Below are 3,430 nucleotides of genomic sequence, written 5' to 3'. Positions count from 1 at the left end.
AACTCTTACAATTAAATACTAAAATGTACTAATCATTTAAAACTAAATAACAAAGTACACTAAATATTGAAAATTAAGTATAAATGTAAAAGGTTTATTAAAAATAATTAAACAGTTTTTTATAATGTTTGATAAATATATTTATTTTTTTCGATAAAATAATGAAAAACATCGGCTTACAAAAATATTGATATTTAAAAAAAATCGATATAACATTATTCCGATATTTTTTAGGCATCCCTATCATATTATATTATTTTATTATTTAGTATATTTAGTATTTATATTTAATGATTGATGTGTTATCATTTAGTTGTGCACATAAAGCTTTTCTTGTAGTCTATTTGGTGGTGCTTATATATCAAAAGTCAAATAAATCCGGGTTGTTAATATTCTTATGGTATTTATCTATGGAACTGTCATTTACAATAGGGTATTAAAATATTTACATTTTGTGAAACGACGATTAACCGAAAAAAGTTATTATGAATATAATATGAGCTAGCTCAGTTGTTCAGTGCTAGTTAAAATGTATAGTTCATGTATGAATATGTGGATAATTTTGTTGTGTTGCTTTATACATTTTCAAAAACCCAGTTTAGTACTATCTGATCCGATTATAACTGAATCGGGACAAATGTACTCGGCCATAGTTGAAAAATGTCCTGCGGTGAAAAATACAACAATAAAAGGCAATCCATTATTTACAAAGGACTGTAAAAAGTGGAAGCTTTCAGTGAATGATGGAAGTGAAGACTATAAAAAATGTATGCTGTTTTATGACAGCTTAATTTTTTTTTGTACAAAACTTGGTAATGAATTGACTCAAAGGTATGGAGATCTTTTTACACTAAATTTAAAAAAATACAAAGTTGACTTAATATGTAATGAATTTCCTAATGAAAAATTGCTAAGGGAAAAGTACAATGTAACTGATTTTACTCAGTGCATTCGATTATGTTTTAATGACGGTGTATTTGACGACAGGTGTAAATATGCACATTATTACCTAAAATTTAACACTACTAAATTAAAAGCCGATAGAAAAGGAGTACTGGAAACATATTTAAATAATTCTGTCGTTAAGACTCCTCAGGAAGTATCTGATTCTAAATCAGACACAAATGATGGAAAAGCAAGAACTGAAACTGCAGCAGGATCCCCTACTATAGAGTCTAATTTGCCAATTAACTTGTCTGAACAAAAAGCTAATACTATTCCAGAAAAGGGTAGTCCTGAAAAATCAGGTCAAGATAATAAAAAAGTTGATGTAGCCCAAACTGGTCAAGATAAAAAAGATGATGCGGAAATAAATAAAAATAACATAGAAGATATTGACAATTTAGAAGATAATGCACCAAATCCATTAGGTGTAGATAAATCGGCTGATATGGAAGGGGAATTTGAACCAGATGATGAAGACAGTCTCAATGAACAAGAACATGTTGAAAACAACGGTATGTATATGAAGATTAATTAATTCATTGTTTTGGACTAATACAAAGCAAATATTGAATTAAAATTTATAGAATTCCTTGAATTGTGGTAATACCTGTTTCATTATAATTTCTTATATATGTATTGTTCTTTCAAATGTCATATTAAATTATAATTTTCAGCAATATATTAGTAACTTAAATTTTTTTTTTTTTTTGAAGCTGAATTAAATGTCCAAACAAACAAAGCCAAACCCAATACTGTAGAAGATGAGTCTGTGAACAATTTTAACACTACTGAAGATGAAATGGATGGAGATTCTTATTTCTTTTCATACTTTACTGTATTAATGTGCTTATGTATTGTGGGTTATGTTGGATACCACAATAGACAGAAGGTAAGTTATGTTAGCATAAGAGAATTATATATAACATTTCAAAAATATTTAGATATTGGCGTTAATTTTGGAAGGGAAAAGAGGAAGAAGATCCAGTAGGGGCAGAAGGCCAAATTCTATAAATTATCACAAACTAGATAGCAATTTGGAGGAGGCAATTTCTTCATCTTGTCCAAAAGGATCCACTAATGTTATTTATTAATTTTTAAAAAGTTATGGTGTCTTTATATAATTGCTAATGGGGTCATATATTTTCCAGTAACCCAGATCATTAGAAGCAGTATAATTCTCATTTATAATTTTGTTCTGAATTAAATTATTGTAAAAAATGTACATAAATAAAAAGTAATTAGTTCCTTTAATTAAGTTGGTTGGTTCTTTATATAATTGCTAATGGGGTTATATATTTTCCAGTAAACCTGATCATTAGAAGCAGTATTATTCTCATTTATAATTATGTTCTGAATTAAATTATTGTAAAAAATTTACATAAATAAAAAGTAATTAGTTCCTTTAATTAAATTGGTTCTTCAGGTCTGTTAGGTTTATTTTGTACCTATTTCATTATATCAAAATAATGATAGGTTTCATTAATTCACCATTTTGGTTATTTTGAAATAAACATTCTTACAGTAAAAATGTATTTAATACATCGTAAAATATTTAAATTACTGTAACATCTTTCAAGAGCATTTGAATTTTTTGGTCAGGTGGTCACGGAGTAGAGGTACAGTGCCCATGTTAAACTGTAAGTCTAGTCCAGATAAACCCCCTAGTTGGTATAAGGAGACTTCAAAATATATTTAAAATAAAACAGGAATATATGTATAGATAAAATTTTTAAAATTATAGATAAAAATTGTATAAAAACAATATTGTTACGGATACCTGGTCGAGGAGACCCCAAGAATAAGCCAATTTGACTCGTTTTGTGGAGACTGCCTATGGGCCACCCACTAAACCCTACTCTATCAGCTGATCCAATGACCCTAACTGATACTTCTTACTGTTAGTAAGGAGGGTGCCCGTAACTGGTAACACCAAGCAGCTTGCGGTACATGAGTTAATCGCTCGCCGGAGAAGGTCGAGACAATTTGGCGTTAGAGCACAACGGGGTAGTGTCGGCTGTGATGGAAAAGGCCACGAAGAGCCGAATGAGTTATTGGCCTAAAATATCGGCCAGCTCAGTTATACATCTATTGTCCGAGAGACGAAGAGTGGAGAAATATCTCGAGTAGAATTTTGTTTTGAAAGACTTGAAGACGTTTCACCTGGTTAGGTGAGACGTATTTTAGTTAGACACTGGAGCCGTATAGAACGACTGATCGAACCAGCAGATATTTTATTGAGAGAGGAAGCCTGCGGGCCCGGTTGATGAGCGGGAACAGCAAATTAACAATACCTTGACCTTTCTGGAGGGACTTTTAAATCTGGGAGTTCCACCTAAACTTGCGGTCGAAGACAAGACCGATATAGGTGGCCTATTCTGACCATGGGATTTCGGCGGTCTTGATTTTAAGACGCGAAATTCTCGGTGCAACGCTTCTTGTGGAAGAAGATGGCCTGAGTTTTCTGTGGGTTGACCTGCAACCTCCA

The 3,430-nt window shown here is 31.3% G+C and overlaps 1 protein-coding gene across 1 annotated transcript; it reads left to right on the top strand.

Moving 5' to 3' along the window:
- Positions 1-217: 217 nt before the first annotated feature.
- LOC143195431 (uncharacterized) lies at positions 218-2,196 on the top strand. Its single transcript, XM_076402522.1, has 3 exons — positions 218-1,457; positions 1,659-1,834; positions 1,887-2,196. The coding sequence occupies exons 1-3, from the start codon at positions 530-532 to the stop codon at positions 2,034-2,036; spliced, it is 1,254 nt and encodes a 417-aa protein (XP_076258637.1). The 5' UTR covers positions 218-529; the 3' UTR covers positions 2,037-2,196.
- The last annotated feature ends 1,234 nt before the right edge of the window (positions 2,197-3,430 follow it).

The sequence above is a fragment of the Rhynchophorus ferrugineus genome, unplaced genomic scaffold (assembly GCF_030347505.1).
Source record: "Rhynchophorus ferrugineus isolate W39M unplaced genomic scaffold, kcgeb_rfMv2 rfM4, whole genome shotgun sequence".
Taxonomy (NCBI): domain Eukaryota; kingdom Metazoa; phylum Arthropoda; class Insecta; order Coleoptera; family Curculionidae; genus Rhynchophorus; species Rhynchophorus ferrugineus.
Note: the sequence above shows the minus strand (reverse complement) of the source record. Positions and strands in the feature narration are given on the sequence as shown.

What these genes read in the sequence shown, in the direction of transcription:
- LOC143195431 (XM_076402522.1), top strand. Translation starts at nt 530, where the DNA reads ATGTATAGTTCATGTATGAATATGTGGATAATTTTGTTGTGTTGCTTT. An exon ending in AGAACATGTTGAAAACAACG is followed by an intron (nt 1,458 to 1,658) that starts GTATGTATATGA and finishes TTTTTTTTGAAG; the next exon opens with CTGAATTAAATGTCCAAACA. An exon ending in GATACCACAATAGACAGAAG is followed by an intron (nt 1,835 to 1,886) that starts GTAAGTTATGTT and finishes AAAAATATTTAG; the next exon opens with ATATTGGCGTTAATTTTGGA.